At 54.3% G+C, this 20,668-nt stretch overlaps 1 protein-coding gene and 1 pseudogene across 1 annotated transcript in view; one reads left to right on the forward strand and one right to left on the reverse strand.

The window, feature by feature from the left end:
- Nucleotides 1-29: 29 nt before the first annotated feature.
- Nucleotides 30-20,668, reverse strand: part of DNAH1 (dynein axonemal heavy chain 1) — a 70,339-nt gene continuing 49,700 nt past the window's right edge. The window contains 29 exon segments of the mRNA XM_086619273.1: nt 30-151; nt 531-765; nt 1,180-1,386; nt 1,654-1,798; nt 2,180-2,310; nt 2,537-2,707; nt 3,484-3,660; nt 3,748-3,927; nt 4,362-4,432; nt 4,435-4,531; nt 4,712-4,843; nt 5,194-5,352; nt 5,798-5,938; nt 6,361-6,561; nt 7,008-7,159; nt 7,800-7,995; nt 8,081-8,306; nt 8,410-8,570; nt 8,962-9,111; nt 9,926-10,045; nt 10,498-10,623; nt 10,870-11,001; nt 11,417-11,608; nt 12,224-12,391; nt 12,852-13,043; nt 17,583-17,768; nt 18,887-18,997; nt 19,518-19,709; nt 20,053-20,224. Of these exon segments, the coding sequence (XP_086475399.1) occupies nt 30-151; nt 531-765; nt 1,180-1,386; nt 1,654-1,798; nt 2,180-2,310; nt 2,537-2,707; nt 3,484-3,660; nt 3,748-3,927; nt 4,362-4,432; nt 4,435-4,531; nt 4,712-4,843; nt 5,194-5,352; nt 5,798-5,938; nt 6,361-6,561; nt 7,008-7,159; nt 7,800-7,995; nt 8,081-8,306; nt 8,410-8,570; nt 8,962-9,111; nt 9,926-10,045; nt 10,498-10,623; nt 10,870-11,001; nt 11,417-11,608; nt 12,224-12,391; nt 12,852-13,043; nt 17,583-17,768; nt 18,887-18,997; nt 19,518-19,709; nt 20,053-20,224 (4,645 nt within the window).
- Nucleotides 13,557-16,571, forward strand: LOC147527990 (HAUS augmin-like complex subunit 3; annotated as a pseudogene).

The raw sequence follows: 20,668 nt of genomic DNA on the forward strand, positions 1-20,668 counted from the left end.
GGTTTCCTGGGCTGGGTGGGTTTTTCTGGCTAGAAGTCCAGGGCACAGATCAAGGCTGTGCCCCGTTTGATCCAGTGCTTCTGCGGCTTGTCCGTAGGGATCTCCACAGCCATCACGTAGTTTGTGGAGTGGCCTGTTGTTGATAGCGTGCCTGGCATGGGGGAAGCAAGGGTGAGAGGGTGGTACTGCAGCCCTGGCTGCTGCATGCTGACCGGGCAGTCCCATACAAGTGACCCCATGTGAGAGCTCCTGTCCCATCCCCATGCCAAGTGACAGGTTGAGTGGGGCTAGGGGAAACAGGCTTGTTTATTTTGGGGTGTGGGCCTGAGGAGAGCTTGGCCAGGGGCACTGCTCCATCTCCATGACCACAGCAGGAGAAACCTTTTTCTCCCTGGATGGTCTCAGCTAACAGTGCCTCGCTCCACACCAGTATGTGGCAGGAGGAACTTCTGCAGCCTCTCCTGGGCTGCCCTTCCTAGCTGCTTCTACAGTATACCTTGCTCCTGGGGACCTGTCTTGAGAGCACCTACCTGCACGACTGAGAGTCTTATAGATGGGGCACAGGTAGGTGCCGGTGGCTGGAGGCTTGTGGTGGGGGACAGGAAGCAGCCAGATGATGGCCATCTCTGTGTAAAGCTCCTTGGGGCGCGACTCTGCCAGCTGAAACGCAGCAGGGTCCCAGCGAGCGCCTTCCAGAAACAAGCCGTGGATATAGCAGCCTTCGTCGGGATGGCGAGTGAGCTCGCTCACCGACTCCTTCATTACCTGTGGAGGAGAGCGGGTCGAGGCATGTCCCTGGAGGCTCAGCCCCAAGGACCCCCTTAAGCTGCTCTTAGTGAAGTCAACGCTGCCCAAGGGGAGCCTGCCCCAGCTCTCAGATGTGCTGGGATGGGTTTTCTGGCATCTCACATCTTGAGGCTGTGGGGCAGCCTGTGGCAAAGCCTGGGGAGGGGGATGTGAGCAGGTCTGGTGAGGCAGAGAAGCCTCCGCTTGCCTTGAGGAGGTGTCCGGCAGCGTGGGTGGGTGTATTGGAGCGCAAAGTGGATGATGGGGTCCATGGGCAGCTGTGCAGCTAGTGGCTTCAGCTCTTGGGCAGGTCAGGGCTAGAACTGCTGCCTTTGTGGCCTTCTAGCAGCAGATTCAAAAAAAAATCCAGAAAAATCCAGCTGACTTACTGACCTTGAAGCTGAATGAGATGGTGTCGATGGAGATGACAGACTTCCTGGCGAAGTTCTGCAGAGTCCCGGTGAGGAAGGCCTGGGGGAAGAAGAACCCGCTGATCCAGAACACGGAGGGGATCCCGTGGCTGATCCATTTCTGCAGGAATTCAATCCGCTGCACCAAGTCATTCACCCAGGATGCCAGGGGCTTCAGTGATGGGTAGGCCTGTAGGGCACCCACAGAAGAAGGTGTTGAACACAATCGAGGTCACCTTAGACCTTGTGCCCCAGTTGCTGACAGCTGCCCAGAGTCCAGCGATTCATCCAGGCTGGGGCTGGGAACAACTGTGAGCTGCACTAGGCAGGAGACATTTCCATGCCAGAGGAGCAAGAGCTCCATGTCGGACAGCCCAGTCCAGCTGCGGTGGCTGACGACCTGTTCCCCTGATTTGAGTGCGCTCCTGTGGGCAGGTGGACTGGCCGGGGCACGCACCTTGGCATTCCACATCTCGGGGACAGTGTTGTTGTACAAGCTGCTGGCCATCAGCTCCAGCTGAGAGGACATCACGACCAGGCCCTTGAGCGCTTTCAGCAAATCCTTCAGTGTCTGAGCAATCACCTCCAGGAGCTTGTTGTACCTACGGAGAAAGAGCAGAGGGATCAGAGCGACTCGGTGCAGTGGTTTGTCGCCTGCGTCTGTCCACAGAGGGTCTGGATCTCTGCACAAAGCTCCTCCATGTAACCCCCAGCCCCATTCCTCTTTAACAGGGTCTCATAGGTGCCTGCTGCCCGCCCTGGATTGCTGGCAGCAGACGGAGACACTGATCAGTCTGGGCAGGACAGGCAACAGCTGAGGGCTCTGGCTGGGACAACACAGTTGTTACTGTGGCTGCCAACTCCACTGCCACGCTCAGCAATGAGGTTCTTCAAGAGTGGGTGGGAGCAGGGGCCTGCACATCTCAGCTGCTCCCCAAAGGACCAGCCGGTCACTGGCCCGGGACCCCCCGCAGGGCTTTTACCTGATCACCTCCTGCACCAGCACTGTGTTCATGGACTCTTCGTAGAGCAGCGGGTATTTGTGCATCACCTCCTGCAGGTTCATGGGGGCAGGCAGCTTTGCCAGGATGTCTTTGGAGGTCTCTTCCACAAGCTGGAAGGAAGATAGCAAGTGGGTGAGGATCCTCCTGGCAATGGCTGATGAGAAAGGGGAGAGCTAACACCTGGATGGCAGTGCCATTGCTGGCACCTGGCAGGCAAGGTGGCACAAGCATTGGTGACACCCGCTGAGAACTGGTGTTTGTGCTCGCTGCCCATGCCAGGCACTGGCTGCCAGAGCACTGACAGGATTGGGGCACCGATGGGATGTGGGTACCCACCTCTTCCCTGCTGCGTCCTCCCACCGTGAAGGTCTTGGGTTGCAGCTGCAGAATGGCCCCCAGCAGAGCAAAGGTCTCGTTCTGAGCGAAGGTGATGTTGGCATTGTCGTGTAAACCAAAGAACTCTGGGCTGTCGTTGAGTGGCAGGCTCTGGATGTACTGGAGGTAACCCTGGAGAGGAATCCACAGAGGTTGTGAGACCAAGAGCACAGCCATAAAGCTGTGGTGCCCCTTCGGGCTGCTGTGGGCCTTGCCTGAAAGAAGTGCCCAAGTCAGGGTTGCTGGATAAGCTAAACCCAGCAGATCGCAGATCTGCAGGTCGGTTGGGAGGGATTCCTTGTCTTGGTGTTTGAAATTCCTTCATCTGAGTTTTACACAGCTCCTTGTCTCCTGTCACAGCCAGGAGACCTAACTCGCAGCTTTGACTTAGGGGCAGCTTCTGTGTGCCCTGAGCAATGCTGGCTGACGCAGGACGGGCTGCTGGGGGGGCTGAGGGGGTGGCAGCTCCTCTGAGCCAGGTTTGGTGGCTGAGCAGAGGCCATGCCTATGGTTTGTGCTCTGCCTGAGGAGTGAAATTGCGTTTGTGTGGAAGCAAGCACGTGCTGCGAGAACAGGCAGCTTGGCAGTGAGCTTCCTGCTGTGTCTCCTGCAGAGCTCCTCGGGTACTTTAGGGATGTGATATTAGAACAATTCAGAGTACAAAAGCTTTCAGCTGTGGAATTCGATGATAGCTGCTACCACCTCCCGTGCACAGGGACAAGACTTCCCTCCCGTTGCTTGAAACAGGTGCAGCTTCCTGAAAGCAGCTGAACATCCCCAGGTTCTTACCAACTTATATTCCCCCAGTGAACTGGAAATGCAGTGGGTTTCAGGGAGGAGTAGATCCCCTTTGCTCTATAATGATCCCCCTGAATCTGTGAACTGCAGTTCGGTACTTGAGCACTTACGTTGAGGTCAGAAGAGGTACTGATCTGCTTGTAGATCCCCGATTCAGAATAAGCAAACTCAGGAATCAGAACCTCAGGCTTGTAGAAATCTTCCAAAATGCTCAGGATGCAGCGCCTGTCCCAGTCGTCAGTCACGCGGCCGCCGTAGTTGATGTCCCCAGCGGTGTACTGCAGAACCTGGGAGGGACCCAGCCATGGCTTTCTGATCCACACGCGCGTAAGGAGCCTGTTCCTTCCGCGGGAGGGGCTGGCTCATGCACTTACCTTGTACGGAACGTCTGTGTATTCACTCAAGAACATCTGTAGCTGACTGATGCAGATGCGGAGGTCTCCATCTGTGAACTCATAGGGGATGTTGAACCCCAGAGGCCCAAACTTTCTCCTCTCCAGCATGTTCGCATGGAAGAAGCAAAGCGACAGCAACAAGGATTTAAACTCTGTGACCTGTGGGTGGGGGAGCAGGGAGAAGAGGCGCTCAGTTTGGGAGAAGACATCCTTGGATGGGGTAAGTTCCTGCTGGGACCTGGCAGAGAGGTGCCAATTCAGCAGTGCCAACAGGAGCCTGGAGAGGTGGAAACCTTCATCAGGCTGCTGTGCTGGGGTAGACTGCAGCCCGCTCCCTTCCTTAAAGAGAGCTGCAAGTGTCTTACACCAGGCCTCTGCAATCCTGTTGCTTCTGTTTGTCAAAGTGAAACTTCTAATTCGCTCATCACAGCGTAGATGTAAGGTTATGAGAAACACCAGCCCACCTCTAGCACGTGAGAGCTCTAGCAGAGAGGAAGATCTATGCCTGGAGAGGAGCAACATCCAGGTGGAGAGAGTACCTTGGAGCAGGCACAGGCTGGGGACAGCAAACCAAAGCATGACTTAGGTCTTACCTTGGGGCAAGAATTCAAGAAGTCATCACTGAAACTAGTGTAGGATTTGAGCAGGTTGGCCTTGACCCCATGGGGGGCTCTATAGTCATCTTGGAGCCATTCTGGAGGATGGACACAGGGAAGTGGTTGCTTGGTAGACTGGTGAGCCAGAGGCGAAAGTCCTGATGCACCTGGAAATACAGAAGGCAGCAAGTGCTCAGAGGGTGCAGGCACAGCCACTGCAGCTGCTCCTGCACTGTTTTTACAGGGAACTTGTGGATGGAACGGAACTAGATCTGGGCTCCTCCCAGGGCTCCAGCCTCCTGCCTGTCCTCCTCCAAGCAGGCAGGCTGTTCAGCAAAATAGCTCACCTTGCTGGGGTCAATGCCCTCGACGAGTCTCTCCAGCAAAGGCATCCAACTGGGGGCCAGGTGGCAATTCTGGAAGAAGATCCAGTTGCCCTGCTCCATGGCACTGTGCATCATGGCCTCAGCACGGGGGCCCTGAGGAAGTAGATGAGAAGAGCTCAGAGACCCTGGTCCATTGTGGGTTTTGCCCTGCTGAGCTGGACAGCGAGACAGCTGCTGGGTGGAAGGACCACTTCCCAGAGCTACAGCCTGGCTTGGTCCCCATGGCTCAACTGGATCTTCACTGTCTGATGGCACAGCAAGGGTCTGTGCGGCTTTTCAAGCCTATGGGTCACAGTGTGGGAGGGTTGAGGGAACAGAAGAAATAGGGATGGATTCGGGAGAGGGTCCTGAGGCAAGAGGGTGTTTGACCTCCTTGGAGCTAGGTGGGATCGCTGGGAGTGCCAGCAGGACAGTCCTGCCCCAGGTCAGCACCGGCAGCTTACCTGGCCCTGGCCCAGAGAAATGGCAGAGAGTTTTTGGGAGAACTTCATTTCTTCAGCAAACTTGTAGAGGTCAGCAGCTGGGTCAGTGCCCGGGGACAGCACAAACACCAGGGGGGTGGTGGCAGTGGACTCCCTGAAGACGAGTGAGAGGTCAGTGGTCTGCAACACAGAAAGTTGATCAGAGTGGAGGGGCCACAGTGGCACTACGCACAGCCCCACCTCACCCCGCCTGGCCTCAGCTCCTCTCCAAGGCACCAGCGTGCTCTTGAGTGCTGAGGCCGGAAAACATGTTCAACAGGGCCTAGTACAGCTCTCCTCTGGCAGAATTGGGATCAGGGCTGTAATCACTATCCCATTTGTCATTCAAACTCTTCCCTCACATGCCTGCACTATCTGCCCCCTCCCAGTGTGGTTTAACTGGTGGACATTATGTAGGATATCCCTCATTTGAGACGTGAGTGTTTCCCCAGCAGTGGGAGCACAGCCGTTGCAGAGGCAGGAGCACTCCCACTGCACTTGGAAAATGCTGACTGCCCATTTGCAGCAAGCTCCAGGCCTCCTGCTCCACTCCTGACCCCACCAGAGCCTTCTTTTGGCTGGTTACCTGCGGCTCAATGAAGCGCCGGTCCAGGTTCAGTGCCACAAAGTCCTGCATGGCGTTGGTCATCTTATCTCCCCGCAGACACCGCAGAACCAGCAGCTTCTGGAAGGCATCAAGCTCAGCCTCCCACTTCCCAGGCAGGGGCTCTCTGCAAAGCAATTAGGTGCATTTTGAAGGGATGTGCCAGATCCTGCAGATCCCCAAGAAGCCCCCAAGTTTCCTGCAGGCAGCCACTGGGGTTTCAGACGGGTCAGGGACCTTTCAGTCACTTGGCTGAGGTTGTTGTCTGTAGCTTGGAAACCATTAGCAGGCAAGCCAGAGCTGCTTCCACTGGGGAAGCACCAAATACTGCTGGGCTAAGGCATCATGTGTCTCTGCATTGGGCAAGCAACGGGCACAGGCAAGGGCCACCCTTGAGAAGACAAGGCAATGCCTCATCCTCTCCCTTGCGTGGTACTACACTGGGAGCAGAGCTGGCACTGTAGCTTTATCAACTCCTCTTGCTCTCCCAGAGATGCCGTTACCTGCCAGGTGCAGTTCAGCTAAGAGGACAAAGCAGAGGGCACTTGCCTGTGAGGTTTGGGGCTGTCAAAAATGGCCCTGAAAGCTTCAAGGTTGGCTGCAAAATCATCAGCGAAGCCAGAGAAGTTCTTCAGGCTGCTCAAGGCCAGGATGTCTCCCCATGCTCTCTCGTACAGCCAGGCCGGAGCTGGGTTCTCCCTCATCTCCTTTATGGTCCCTCCTGACAGCAGGTACTGCCACTCGTCCTGGGAACACGATAGGACATGGTGATGGATTATAGCCTACCTGCCTAGGCCTGAGGCACGTGGGTTTGTGCCACATCCAGGCAAAAGCCTGTAGTAACTTTGCGGCTGCCTCTCCTGGCAGGTGTGTGTGTCGAGGAGTAAGTGAACTGGAGGGTTTGGTGAGATCAACATCAGTGTTCAGCTGCCACTAGCTTTTCTCTGTCTTCTAATCCCTACTCCTCCCTCTGAACTTGCTAACCTTTGCAGCAGTCTGGCGGCAAAGTCACAAAAGCTGCAGGTGATTCAGGCTAGGCAGCGCTGCACAGGCACAGGGAAAGGTCTGAGAGGCCCTGGATTTCACCGACAAGCCTGCCCCCATCCCCAGGGAACACTATTCTAGGGGGCTGAACAGGCTAGGCTTGAGTTGCCCTGATGGGATTCCATCAAAACCAAGGTGACTTGCTCACCGTATCGATCTGCCCATCATTCATCAGAATCCGGATGCAAACCAGGAAGGCAAACATGAGCTTGTGCTTCTCAAAGAGGCTACGGCACACGTTGCTGTAGAGACTGAAGGTGATGTAGTTGTTGATGTTCACGATCCGGTCCTTCAGGGTGTCTGAAAAAAAGGCAACAACCAGACAAGGGTGGTGGGTGCTATGGGTGACATGGAGGGTGCTCTGCACGTCAGCTGTTGGTTCCTGGTCACAGGGGCACGCCTGCACCCTGCCCAGGAAGAACAGACGCTGCTCTCAGGTAGAGACTTGGCACAGAAACCCCTGTGAAAGCACCAGGCTGCGAGACTCAGCACAGAGAAGAAAACATTGCCCCAGCACCCCAGGAGCCCACACTGCACCAGGGCAGCATCCACAGCTCCAGCCACCACCCTCCTGGCTAACACACACCACTGGGTGGGAAGAGCTGCCCCAGCCTGGCGGCAGCAGCCAGAACCCATGCGTGGGGGTGGCTCTGTGAGGAGCAGAGCCACACCATTACCAGGATGGCATGTTCCTTGCCTGTGCCCTGGCACTCACATGCCTCCCGCCTGGTCAGACAGGGCAGCAGAGAAGTAGCAGGGAAGAGAACGGAGGGCAGGCTGCCCTGTGTGGACCCAACCAGGGGCAGCTCTGGACCATGCCGAGAGCCAACGCAAGTGGCCATGTTTGCCTTGACTCTGCAGGTGTCCTTGCTTCTGCTGCCGCTAGACCAGGAATGTGGGGTGAGGAAGAGGGCAGGAGGGGGCTGTTCTGGGCAGGCACCTGATCTCTCGGAGTTACTGATCCCCATTAGGAAGATGTTGAGGAACCACTCAAGTGAGTACTGGTACATGGGGTCCACGTTGCACAGGTCTGAGACGCAGAAGTAGAGGATCTGCGAGCGGATGGCCACAGGCACGTACTGCAAGCGGGTGATGTTGATGTCCTTCTCTGTCTGCTCTGCTACCTTTACCTTGGCCTGGAGGGCAGCAGAGATGTCATGGTTAGTGCAGTGCTGGCAGGGGATGCCCAGCTGCAGGGGAGAGAGCACCTCCATGTCTGACCTGGATCTCTCCTGCCTTGAGCTTGGACGCCTCCAGCGCTTTGATGAGCTCCAAGTCATCTACAGGGTTTCCTTCAGAAGTGCTGAGCCGATACAGGATCTGGTCTTCTATCTCCTTCAGCTCCTGATGCATTTTGGCGTTGCTAACAATCAGCTGGTTTCTAGCTGCTTCTAAGTCAGGCCGCTCCACAGCCACCACTTCTCCCAGCAGTTGGTCTTCCAAGCCACTACAACAAAAGCCATGGAGGTGAAGGTGGGGACAACAGGCCCCAGGGTTTGAGGACTGTGAGGAATGAGGCTGCATGGGCAGCTAATGGGGTAAGCAGGTACCTGGGTGAGAGGGTGAAGTTGATGAGGGTGAGCTTTGTGGAGACCTCGGGGCTGTAGTGAGGGTTGGGCAGGTTGGTGGTGATGTACATCTTGAAATCCTCATGGTAGGGGATCACCGCATCCCCCAGCTTCAGCATGGTGTTGCCTTGCTGTTTGTAGGTCTGTACCAGAGAGGGACAAATACAGGAAGGCTGGGACAGCTGCCTCTTGTGCGGGAAGGCATCCTGCTATGCCCTGGGCTCTGCAGTGAGAAGACAGTCTCAAGGCTCTCTCAAAGCTGCCCAGCAGACCTGAAGGCCTGAACCTGGGTAGAGCAGCTGTATTCCACGGCCCTGCCTCCCAGGCAAAGCTGTCTGCTAGCAGGAGACTGGGGTGTGCAGGAAGCTGCCAACATGTTGGAGCCCTGGCCGAGACACGTGAGCACAGAACGGGCAGCATCCATATGAGTGCTGCCTGCCCAGAGACCTACAAACCCACCACGTCCCACTACATCCCAGCCAGATGCCCCCTTACAGCCCAGCCAGGTACCCGCTGCCCCTCCTTGCCAAGGACCTGTTTCAGCAGGACAGGCTCGAGGGCCGGATCCAGCTCCTCGCCTACATTCTCCAGCAGGAATGGCTTCCCGAAGGTAATGGCATTTTCCAGACTGCAGAGGAAGTCCCGGTCGCTCTGCTTGGCCACCTCCAGACTGTTCACCCTCTCCTGAAAGGCAGCAGGGGAGAGCAGAGTCCCTGCAGTGTCCTGCCCACCTCCACACCTCTCACTGCACCGATTTAGCTCCCCAGAGCAGCAGAAATAATCTATTTTCTTGCTTGGCTAGTTTTTGGCTATTTTGGCAAGCTTAGTCCATGTCACCAGGTACTAGAGACAGTTCAATGAGGCAACAGGAAAGGAGAGCAACAGGGAGAATCTCCTTCAAAGAGCAGGAGTATCCCTGCAGAGCCCCACACTGGTAACTGAGCTCGTGTTCCTGCGAAGTGAGAGCAGGTGGGTGGGAAAAGCCCTCGGGGAGCAAAGCAGGAGCAGCTGCCTGAGCCTCCCACCTGACCCTTCAAAAGGGCAGGGGGTGGCTCTCTTGGAGGAAGAGAAGAGGTGGTGGTTTGTTTGCCCAGTGCTCTGGCAGCAGGGACTGTGCTTACTAGCCAGGTAGCGCTACCCTGATCCCTTCGGTTCTAGGGACCCTAAAGGCAGTTATGGAAGATGCCAGGTGGTGTGTGAGTTTTAGGGTGTGGTGAAGGATGTAAAGCCTCCAGAACATTGGTGGAGAGCCAGACTGGGAATCTGATGCCTTGCTTCCTTACAGCAGGGCCCCTCCTGTCCCGATTTCCCCAAGCAGGGAAATCTACCTGGGATGAATATGGATGTAGGGTCTGTGTGGTGCTGGGGAGGCTGGGCTGGGACAGTGTGGGGTCTTGCAGCTCTGGAGCCCAAAGCCTTAGGCTGCTCTGCACTGCTCCTAACAGAAAGCTGCTTCCCCTATCCCAGCAGACCTGGCTTTCCTCCCCACAGCTCTTACCAGATTCTTGATCCACTTGTTTGCTTGTCCTTGGGGATCTATATAGTGAGTCCAGCGCTGGGAGAATTGTGTTATTACACCGTTCTCCACAGACAGGGTGTCGTTGGGTAACCCAGCAACCTAAGGGGGTACAAAAAGCTGTTTGGAACACCTGGTAGCACTTGCTGCCCTGGTCCCTGTGTGGTCCTGGTGTGGTGGGCAGGGCACATCTAACAGCAGCTGAGCCCAGAGCTGCAGCTCTGCCTGGAACAGCTGAGCCATGGGACAGAACTGTGCTGGCAGAGCTCGGCTCGGGCAGGCTATGGCCAGGGCTTTGCTCTGAGCCTGTGGTTTGTAAAGGGGAAGGCTGATGCCCTCAGTGCTGCCGCCCTGGCTGCTGCCAAGTCTTCTCTTGCTCATTGAGCAAGAAGGCTTGGCAGCAATTCCAGCTCTGCAGTGCTTGGCTGCTACTGAGCTGTTTGGTCTGGGGCCTGTCCCTCACTACAGGTGACCTTAGTGAGCGGTGAGCTGAGTGTTTTAGCCTTTGCCTGAGGCACCTTCAGCCTGAAGTGTTGGGTTTTTCTGCAACTTGCCTGCCAGGAGCGGATTTTCACAGGGTCTCCAAGGGTGCTGATGAGATTCGGCTCCTTGGTGTGAGGAATGTTGTTCTCTGACAGCTGCCTCAGCCACTCCTTGCACAGCGCTACACGGTAGTGTCCCTGCCATGAGAAGCACCATCATAGCCTTTCTTTTGGTTGCAGCTAGTCTGCTCTGAGTGTCTAAACCCTCCTGTTTCCATTCAAATGGGACCCTGTGCAGCCTCTGGCACAAACAGAGAGATCCAGGAGGGATCTTGCACCCTTTTGCCCTATCCCTTTCTCCCAGTGGATCCAGCCAGCAACAGCAAGAGGCCAGGAAAGCAGAGCAGCTACCCGAGCCCCTCACAGGGAGCACTGCACGCTTACCGTGAAAGGGCCCAGGTAGGCTACAAAGCCAGCTGCAACCAGCATGTCCCCAGTGATGTTGCTGATCTTGTAATCCAGGTTCTCCACAGTGTCCTGCCAGCGCACCTTCTCATCAGCCAAGCTGTTAATGAGCTGTGGGATAAGTTGAACATGTGAGAGCTGCTGTGTGGGCTGACTTTGTAGCCTGGACCTGCTGCTCTATGGGTAATGCTGCAGGTGACCAGAGGTTGCAGGGTAGTCCCTGCCATATCCTGAATTCTGTCCCCAGCATTGAGCACTTTAATATTGGGATTACTGGGCTGCCCTCAGCTGTCCTGGAGACCCATTGCTGGCTGAAGAAGCTGTGTGCAGGAGGACAGCAGCTTTTCACACCAGTGCCTGGCTAGCTTAGCTTTGCCAGTCCTGTTGTGCTGCTGAGATCTGGCCAGGCAGCTTCAACCCAGGGTTGTCGTGGGTTGCAGACCCATAGAAGCTTTCACCACTGTGCTCCTTGACCTGAAATCAGGTTGTCTCATGTGAGCACGCAGAACCCATCTTCGTCCCTTACCGTATCAGCACGGCCCAGTCTCTGCTGACACTGCTCACACTTCATCTCCAACTCTTCCTTCTTGGCTATGCAGAACTTGTACTTGGCTTGCAGCGTGGCAATGCCACCTTCAACCTCCTTCAGGCGTTCCTTAGCTTCCTCAAGGACCTGCTGAGTGGCACGCAGGTCCTGTTCTGCCTCCCGCCAGGCTTGCTGGGGAGATGCACAAGGAAATGGTGGGTATGTTGGGCATGTAGCAAGGCTCTTCCCCAAAAAGCCAGAGACCTTAGAGCAAGAGTTGGTTGTCCATAAAAGCACTAGCTGATACTGAGATCCTTCCCTGTATGACAAAGGTTGACCTGCCTAACTCCAGGAGGGACATTCTGCAAACTCAGGAATAAAGTTAAGGGTAAGGAAGGCATTTTTGCACAGCTCCAAAAAGCCAAGAGCCTGTGTCAGCTTACCCAAGCTCAGGATGTTGCCCACTGGTGAAGAGGAAGAGAAGCTCCTCTGCTTGCCCCAAAATAATAAAAAGAAACAGCAAGGCTTGGAGAGGATTAAGGCTGAAACGCTAGTGAGATATGGGAATGCTTCTGTAAGTACTGTTTCTGCTAAGGTTCCTACAAGATATCACTTCTGTCCCAGCATATTTAAGGCTGATTTTTTCTACTTTATTAGGTTAATGGGTTTTGGGGCTTTGGCTCTGCTAAGACTTGGTCTGAAAGTTACATCCTGCCCTGCGGATGTGACTCAGCATCTCCTGCAGAAGGGGGCTGCTAATACTGTCTTCCCTAACACGTAGAGCAACCGGGTCACGCTGCCTCTTACCCGCTTGGGCTCCACAACCTTGGCCACAAAGTGGTACTTGTGCATGGCACGCACCCACTGGCAGATGGAGGTGCAAGCTTTCGAGACCTTGGAGATGGCAGCTGGCTGAAACTCCTCACTGTCAATGTAGGGCTGGATGGCCCTGATCACGGTGTCTGCAATATTGTCCTGCAAGGAATGGTGGGAGAGAAAGGAGATCGGTGTTGAGGGTGCTAGAGATCTGACTGAGGAGGGTCTCAAAGGGCTTCCCCCAGTGGCTGCAGCCTGCCCCAGGACCTGGCAGGGTGGTTAAGGCATCGCACTGGAGCGAGAGGAATCCAATTGCTGCATGGTGAGGCCTGGGAGGCATGGCTGTGGGATTGGGAAAATCCTTCCCCATACCACTTCCATCCAGCTCCATGGAAAGAGCACAGAAACAGAAGGGGAAGACCTGTGCATCTGAGTCCCACTGCCCAAGGCAATGGAGTGCTGCCAGCTGACATGAGGACTTCCAGGCCAAGTATGTCCTCGTCTTCCATGCTGCTGAAGGGTATTGACCACAAAGAGCTTTAAGCTTTATTGCTGCCGGAAGGATCTCTATGAGGCAATACCTGATTTCTGGTCACAGCCTCCCCCTGCCACCGCTTACCTTATCGTACTTAAACAGGCTGTCCAGGAACTTCCCTGGGTCCTGGAGAAGGCCCCTGCCTGGCTCCCAGTAGTCATCCACCTTGGAGCCTAGCTTTTCTCCTGCCACCTTTTTGGGCTTGATTCCTTTCATAATGCAGACGGCTTCAATCACCATCTTCACACCGAGGGGAGGCCGCTGCATTGCTCGTACCTTCAAAACCCAAATCGAGACTGCAGGTTGGCCTGGTTAGTGAGATGGGGTGCTCGTCCCTCAGCGGGACCAGAAGCAGGATGTTTAGAGGATGCAATGCACAGGATAAAGGACAGAGGCATTTGAAGGGAAAGCTGTTTATCAGAAAGGGCATGGAGCAAACTGTAGGTAGGCTGAAAAGCCTGTCCAGATGCTATGATAGGTGTATCTTACAGGCTGAAGATGTCTTAGGAAAGGAGCTAGATCTGTATGGCCCTGGGGAGGAGGCCATATGGAAATGGGGCATGGGCAGACTTTCTCCCCTGACCTGCGGGCTCTTGTTTGTCTTGTACTCCACTGCAGCAATGCTGCACCCCCATGAGCTGGTCTGCAGCACTTGTGGAGGGACTGCTTGAGTCTCTCCTCAAGAAAGCAGCTAGGAGTGCTGCTGTGGCACCCTTGAGATGGCTGTGGGTGTCAGGGCCCTTAAGGATGACTCTTGCTTTTTCCCTTCTAGAGCTGACCATCCTTGCCATGTTCAGCCAGAGCTACTCCCAGGTTTTCCCACTGGACACAATCAACAGAGGAGCACAGTTTATGGCAACACTGAGGCTGGTCTACCCCCATGCACAGAGCCTTTGCAAGAAGGATTTTGACTGGCTCTTTGACTGCCCTCAGACAAAGCAGTTCCTTGAGTGCTTCTGCAGCATGGTGGGTGAAGAGTGTGCTGAGACCAGCTGAGTTGGAGGCCTACGATGCCCTGCTGGCTGCAGGCAAGCCCATCCTGGAAGGCGATGCCCTTGAGCAGGCATTGCAGATGTGCCACCAGGTTCTGAAGCTCTCAAGCACAATATCGGATGATGAGGGTCCTTCTCTGGAGGCCCTGCAGCAGGAGCTTCAGGAGCTGAAGGACTATCATGACCGTCAGCTCTGGCAGTACAGAAAGCTGCAGGTTTGGGCAGCCAATCTGCAGTAGGAGCTGAAGTATTTGGAGGAAGAGGAGGAAGCAGTGAAGTGAGACTTGAGGAAGGCTCAGATGGACTTGGAAGCGGAGATCATCCAAACCAGCGCTGTCCTGAGCCAGATCAGCAAGGCTGCGAAACAGCTAGCAGAGTGGCATGGGGACATGGGGAAAGACAGGCCGCTGGCACTGCTGTGTGAGATGGATCTTGGCCCTTACATGGAGCTAGAACAACAGGCCACTGACGTGTTTGAGAGGTTCATCCAGCAGGTCCTACCAGGGAGTGTCCAGGCTCCTGTCTCAGGGAGCAAGTGTACAGACAGCGAGAAGCCTGAAGGAAAGGCTGGAGGCCAGGACACAGATGGACTCAGACTGGGAAATACCAGAAAGAAGAAAAAGAGTTCCTTATCAAGACTGTGCAAAGACACCATAGAGGGTGGCACCAGCAAGTCAGGGAATACTGGCCCAAGGCTCAAGGGCAGAGCTGCTGGTGGAGAGGAGGAATGAGAGAGAGGTGTTGAGCAGGGAGGATGAAGAGGAGAGAGATGGCAGCCAGGAAGCCACACAGAGAATGGATGTCAAGCAAACAACAATGCTGAAAAGTCTTGGGCCTGATGGAGATGAGCTACTGGAGGACCAAGACAGCTACTAGAAGGAGCTGAGCCGAATAGAAAAAGCACATATCTGTGCCCAGAGGGAGGTTATAGTCATGTCAGCAAAAGTGGGAGGCAACTGTGCTGCACTGGAGTGGGCCCAGAGGGCTCCGGAAGCTCTCGAGAAGAACCAGGTAGGGCCAGTGCTCCCTTTCCTTCACCCCACTTTGTGGCGGGGTCTGCCTGTGCTGTAGGCAGTTCCTCCTGCTGAAGGCTGGAGCACAGCTGGCCTGTCAGGAGGGGCTGGCAGAGCCTGACACCAGCCTGTCTTGTCTTCCCCCTGCACAGCACGTAGTCAAGGTGGAGCTCCAGAGTCAGGCTGTCACGTATCAAAGATGCCAGCTCCTCTCAGAAGTGTCATCCACGCACATGGACAGACCCCAAAGACCTCTCTGCTATGTGGTAAGGGCCCTGGGGGTGTGTGTGCACAAGGAACAGGCTAGGTATGGAGTAGGTGGCATGGGAATGGGAGAGGCATGTGGCAGACCCAAGCTACCAGGCAGTCTAGCAGTGCTCTTCTGCCAGTGCAAAGCCACGCTGATTCCATGGTGGTGTGAAATTTCCCAGATGATGACATCTGCTTCTTCCTGGCTAGCTAGGGCTGATGCAGCAAGGCATGAGGTTGGAGAAGGGAATAAGTAGGGGGAATAGAGGTTTTTCTAGGATGTGAAGGTGGAGAGTGTAGAGGCAAGTCTTTAGCCATGGAGAAAGAGAGCTGGGCCAGAAAGAAGCACAAGCTGCTTGGAGCAAGAACTTTCTCTAGTTGGGTGTTCTGCATTAACGGGCTTCTCAGTCCTCCCTGCACAGCTCTGGAGTATCTGGTGCTGGTGTTTGCCAGCAAGGAGTCCCTGTCTGGCTCTTGAGCCAGCTGCCTGGTCCTTTATGGTGCTCTTCCCAAACCTCCAGGCCATGGCCTGCTCACCAGAAGGTGGCTGCCCTCTCATCGCTGCCCCACAGCTGCTTGCATCCCAGTCCCACAGTGCACAATGCCCCGAGATCTATTCTTCCTCAGCGCTGGCACACTGCTCACACCTGTGGCTGGCTGTCCCCTCTTGCAGGCTCTGGGACATGTTGGCAGGGCAAGATCAGGAGGAGCAGCTCTTCTGCAGCTATGAGGCCATAGCAGCTCAGTGCTCCCAGTTGGTTCAGGACCAGAGGGTGCTGGAAGCACAGATGGCAGCTCCTCTGTCCCAGCTCCCTGCCCTGGAGTCCTCCATAGAAGTGCTCTACAAGCTGCTGTACAACAGCTCCAACCATCTGCAGCTCTTCTCTCCAGTAAGCAAGCACTCCTGCTTTGCCAGGCCTCACTGGGTGGCACAGGGCTGTGAGTCAGAGCCCTCTGCCATCATCCCTGGGGGCAGAGGGGAGAAGTTACTGCCTCTCAGCCCACAGAGGGAGAGGAAGTTGGCCTGATACTTGCCTTGTCCCAAAAGCTATCTGAGGAGGCAGTGGCTAGCTGAGGGGCCAAGGTGGTTCTCACTGTGCTTCTCATGTGTTGTTAAGTATAGAGGCTGGGGTGTCTTAGCCAAGGTAGCCCAGTAAGCCACCTCTGTCCTTGGACTGGATGTGTTGGAGGCCAGAGCCAGGTGGGTAGTTTGTTTCTAGTGGGCTGAGCCATTTCATTGGTGGGAGGAAACTCCCCTCTTTGTGCATGTTCACATGTGTTTGGGCTCTGCCCCTCAGGAGATGACTGAGCTGATGGAGGAACTGATCACCATGAAGGACAACCTCTACCAAATGCTGACAGACCTCCTGAATGACTTGAAGGTCAAGCGCAGATCTCTAGAGAGCCCTATCCTGCACACAGAGTGCAACCTTTATGTGTATTTTTACTGCAATGAGGATTGGCTGAGAGAGGTGGTGGAGAAGCTGGAGAAGCAGGTGCCAGTTTTCTCCAAGGGACCACTGATAGAGCCACCCTATGCAAAGGAGTAGGTGGAAGAGATGCTTGCTCCCTGCTATAGAATGCGGTGTCCTCTTTTGGTTGGGCTGAGTCACTAATCCTCGTCTGGGAGAGAACTCTGGTGGTCCTGGTTGCAGTGACAGGTTACTTGGGTCATGGCCCAGCAGCTGGGCTTAAAAGAAGCAGAGAGTTTATTCCTTACATGAAGAGTTTCCCAAAGCTGGTGGGTGGGTTAGATGATGTATAAGAAATTGATGCATCTTGTGAGTTGGCATTGGAAGCCTGGTATAGAAAGGAGATTTTTCATGCCAACTCGACAAGAGGATGGGTGCTGGGGGCAAGTGGACTGATACTGTCTGTGTATTTCCCTGCCTTCTGGGGAAAGGAGTCTTGTATGTTTCTTTGAGAATAAAAAGGTCTGTTATTCACGATTGCAGAGCAATAAGCCTGTCCCTCCCCTCCACAGCTGTTACACCCTGTGTGGTGAAATCTTGTACTTGCTGAGTTTCCTCTCTGGGCTACAGGCTGTGACACTTGCCAGGCCCAGGATCCTTTCTCTGACCATCCTATTTTAAGCCAGTATTTCTTGAAGTCAGCCCACCAGCCATTGCCTCTTCCTCCTCTCTGCCTGTGGTGGATCCCCTCTCAAAAGAGCCTGCTGGTTCAGACAGTGCTGCCAGATCTGTCCCTGTGCTGGCTGCTCAATACTCGAGGTCACATTGTGGTACTGCTGCTGCTCATGGTGCACAGGCACCATGGGGTGAGCCCTCCTCACTGGCACTCTCTCTGGCACAAGTTGGAAACAACATGCAAGAACATGCAGGAGCCAGTTGCTGCCTCTCTGCCCTTCAAAACTTTTTGCTTCTGAAGGAGTGAAGCTGAAGCTGCATGCGCAGCTGCCCAGACTGCGAGCCCAGGGAGATGGATGGAGATGCTGGAAAAGGCTGGAGATGTTGCAAGTCTACAAAAGGGGAATTGCTGCGAAACGAGAGGCTGCCTAGGACCAGACCCAGCTCTGTCACCCTCCCCCTTGATACAGTTACCTCTGTAACATCGCTTTTGTTGAGGTTCCTCAGGCTGGCAAGAGCAGCGTCCAAGGCTGGGAGTGCTTCAGCCAAGTCTTTCTGAGCATCATCAGCAATGGCTTGGGCTGTCTGAGCTTTCACTTTGGCCTTCATCTCCTCGGCCTGCACAGCACTTCTTGTTTCTTCAGCCACAGCTGTGTCCACCTGCAACACCAGAGATGGCCTCAGAAGCATGCTGGAGCCAGAGCACCCCTTTGGCTTGGCTCAGCACTTCTAGGTAAGGATCAGAGCTGTCCTGGCAGGTCATGTGTTTTCTTCCAGCAGGGACATGCTGGAGCCTAACTTCCCACATCACACTGGCACGAGGTTTCTGTCAGCCTGTAGAGATCATCCACAAGCTCCAGCTCTGGCTGTGCCTGCAATGGTGTTAGTCCTGCAGGAATTAGCTGCTCTACCCCTTTTTCCTATTGGTATAGAGAGAGGATGCACAGGGATGTAAACGTGTAGGGAGATGGAGGAATAAGAAGATAAGCTGAGGGTTTTGTTTCTCAAACTGTCACTTCTGCCTACTTGCAGGGTTAAAACACTACCAGCAGGTGTAAAGGGAATGTGGAATACAGCCAAATCTTTATCTGCTATGTGGAAACATGGGAGACTGTAGACTCTTTCCCCTTTGCATGCAGAGCTGTGTGACGTTAATGTCTCTGTTCCCTGTCTCAGTCTGGCATTCCACAGCAGGAGGCAGGCAAGGAGGAACACAAGGAGGAGGGAAGGTAGTGACAGCCAATACAGGGCAGTTCCCTCTTCTGCAGTGGCATGAGTGACTGTGTGTCATGGTCCCGGAGGTTTGGGCTAGCAGGGGCAGGCTGCTGCTGGATCAGTTCCCTGGGGATGCGATGTGGGAGAACGATCCCTTTCAGCAATAACTGTGTGGGCTTAGAGCTGCTCAGGCCACCTGAGGATTGTGTTAGTAGTGTTGCTTGTCTCTGCGTGCAAGGATCTAAACCAGTGAGGAAAGGGAGCTGATAACTTTGGCCGTCTGACCCCTGGGTTGTGGTTTCAGACAGGGACATGTGAGCCATCACTTCTCCTAGCACCTGGCTAGCAGGTTGTGAGTGGTCCCCACGAACAACAGAGCAGGCACCCCAGCAGAAGGCCATTCTTGCTGGCAGCGCTGCTCTGCATAAATACCTGCTGTGCTAATCTGAGGCCTTTTTACTTTCAGATCAAGCAGGATTTCATACAATTCCTACAAGGCTTCCCCAAGCCCTGTCTCTGGTCTGATCAGACTTGGAAAGCGCAGGGCTGTCCAGCAGCGGTACCTGCAGTTGCTCCATGGTTGCCAGCGTGTCCTTGGCTGCCTGTGCCAGGAGAGGGCGGGCAGACTCCAGCTCCTCCTGCATCCTTGCTACATCGTCTGCTGTTTGCAGGAGCTGTGGGAGCAGAGCAGAGTGAGAGCACAGGCAGCAGGCACGGAAATTCCCAGGAAAGGGCTGTGCTGTCCTGGTGGGTGCTCCCTGTCCAGTGTCAGGCTCTACAAAGCAGGTCTTGCCCTGGTCCCTGTGGTGTGTTTATAAACAGTAGTGCCTAACAGTGCCTGCACATGATGGGCATTACTTCACAAGCTCCTGGCAAGCAGTCAGCAGAACAATGTTGCTGTTATAGCACTTTCAATTAAAAGGTCAATAAGGAGCATCTTGAGACAGGATGAGCTACAGGGAGGTCTGTGGTCCCCAAAGACTGGGGAGCATCATTCTTTTAGAGCTGTTACAGACTCAGACCTTCAGAAAGACTAGCTCTGGCAGAAGGCATAGTTCTTATTTGCTTTAGCATGAGTTTTATCCTGTTACACAGGTGATGCATAGGGCATCTCACTGCATCTCTGCAGCTATAAATACATTGCTCAGAGCAGGTAAGGGGGACCCAAAATTCTCCTGAGTGTGAGGGACCAACCTTGTCCAGGCCACTTTTCATCCTGATCTTGGCTGTCTTCAGTTCCTGCTGCTTCTTTCCAATGAGGGAACTGAAGATGCTGAGAAACTCGAGGTAGCTCTTGGGAGTGACATAATTATGTCTGGCCAGCTCTGCCAGGTACACTTGGCACTTCTTTGCTACGCTCTGATGGATTTCTACACACACTTGAATCTACCAGGAGAAAGGAAAGAAACAATTTATTCAGTATTGAACATGTAGTCCATGTGATGCCCACAGAGAGCATAAGGGGCTTACAAAGAGCCTAAGTACCCGGTCACAGCAGAGCTTATATAGGCATTTAGGCTTCAGTGCCGTAGACAGGGTGACAAATGGATACGCCTGTTTCAAGGCACACAAAAGCTAACCAGTTCTGTATTTGAATGACCCTGTCATGAAACATTCCTGCTTCAGAGTAGGACCTTTCTGCAGGTGTATCCTGCACCCAGTGTCTATGTGTATCTAGAGACAGGGCATGCTGAGCATACAGGACCTGTGTTTTGTGTGTAGCACCTACCATCCCATCGACATCTTCAGTACTGGCACCAAGATGTGGGATCTCATGCAAGAAGGAGGAGGCAACACACTGAAGGGCTTCAGCAGGCCACTCATTAAACCAGTTGATGGTACAGCAGTTCACAAGAGAGGGGAACTGTCTTAAGCGTGCGCGGAAGACTTCTCCAATAGGGCTGAAGGAAAGATATGCGGAAAAGAGATGTTACAACTAGCTATAAATACATGGATAAAATAGCTTTCCTACTTCCCTAGAACCATCCTGAACTCTTATAAAGGAGGAAGGGAATATACTCAAGGAAGAAGGAGGGAGGGAAGTAGGGAATGAAAGTTCAGTGAGCTGCGTGTCCTAAGGTGCATGTCACAGCTCACTCCTTGGAAGTCCTGGCTATGTTCTAGAAGTTTTAAGATGGTAGTGGGGTCATGTTTTATGGGACCCTCCCTAGGGAGAACACTTAAGGGGTAAGAAAGAAATGTGATCCGAAATCTATTTCAAGCAGGTAAGTGCAGAGATTACATCACCAGACCAAAATCACAGCCCCGAATCTTCCACTTGTATTTGCACTGAGAATGCCTTCTACCTTCTGGCAGCTCTCCTGCAAGCAAGCAAGCTGCTCATG

This window comes from Tauraco erythrolophus, chromosome 12 (genome assembly GCF_009769465.1).
Source record: "Tauraco erythrolophus isolate bTauEry1 chromosome 12, bTauEry1.pri, whole genome shotgun sequence".
NCBI lineage: Eukaryota > Metazoa > Chordata > Aves > Musophagiformes > Musophagidae > Tauraco > Tauraco erythrolophus.